The sequence below is a fragment of the Condylura cristata genome, unplaced genomic scaffold (genome assembly GCF_000260355.1).
Source record: "Condylura cristata isolate star-nosed mole 26May11 unplaced genomic scaffold, ConCri1.0 scaffold00035, whole genome shotgun sequence".
NCBI classification, from domain to species: domain Eukaryota; kingdom Metazoa; phylum Chordata; class Mammalia; order Eulipotyphla; family Talpidae; genus Condylura; species Condylura cristata.
This window is the reverse complement of record NW_004567136.1, coordinates 15,650,671-15,651,205: the sequence shown is the minus strand read 5'-3', so window position 1 is coordinate 15,651,205 and position 535 is coordinate 15,650,671. Positions and strand designations below refer to the sequence as shown.

The following is a 535-nucleotide window of genomic DNA, read 5'->3' as shown; positions in this document are numbered from 1 at the left end:
TGGGGGGGTGGGGGTCTCCTCCCAGCGGTGCATCATGGAGACATCGGTGGGGACGGACAGTGCAATTCCTGAGTTGGGCCGGTGGGGGGCATTCAGCCTTCGGGGGAGTAGGGACACGGGGCTGCGCTCCCCCAGGCCTGGCATCCCCACAGCTGGCGCCTCCCGGGCCCGCGGATCTGGGGCCCCCACCTTGAAGAGGAAGTCTGCGGCCAGCGGCCCGGGGATCCTGAAGACCTGCCGCTGGGGGCCCCTCTGGAATTCCACGGTGGTGTTCTCCACGACGAACACCCCCGGGCTATGGAAGCTGTGCTCCCCTCTGCTCCCCTGGAGGGTTTTGGACTCGAAAACTGAAACGCGAAAAGCACATGGCCATGAGCGCAGGGGCCCACAGAGCCCCTGAGGAACTGGGGGCTGGTCAGGCCGCGTCCACTCACAGAGCTGCGCCGGGCCCTTCACCGTGATGCGCGCGCTGCGGCTCCCCAGGGGCACGGCGATGACGGTCTCTTCCCCTGGGGAGAAAAGGGGAGACCCGCGG

The 535-nt window shown here is 68.2% G+C and overlaps 1 protein-coding gene across 1 annotated transcript in view; it reads right to left on the bottom strand.

The window, feature by feature from the left end:
• Positions 1–535, bottom strand: part of LOC101622143 (ADAMTS-like protein 3) — a 43,528-nt gene that overhangs the window by 17,987 nt on the left and 25,006 nt on the right. Inside the window, exons 11-12 of the mRNA XM_012732697.1 lie at positions 435–509; positions 190–347 (exon numbers count right to left, since the gene is read on the bottom strand). Of these exons, the coding sequence (XP_012588151.1) occupies positions 190–347; positions 435–509 (233 nt within the window). The remainder of the gene's footprint in view (positions 1–189; positions 348–434; positions 510–535) is intronic.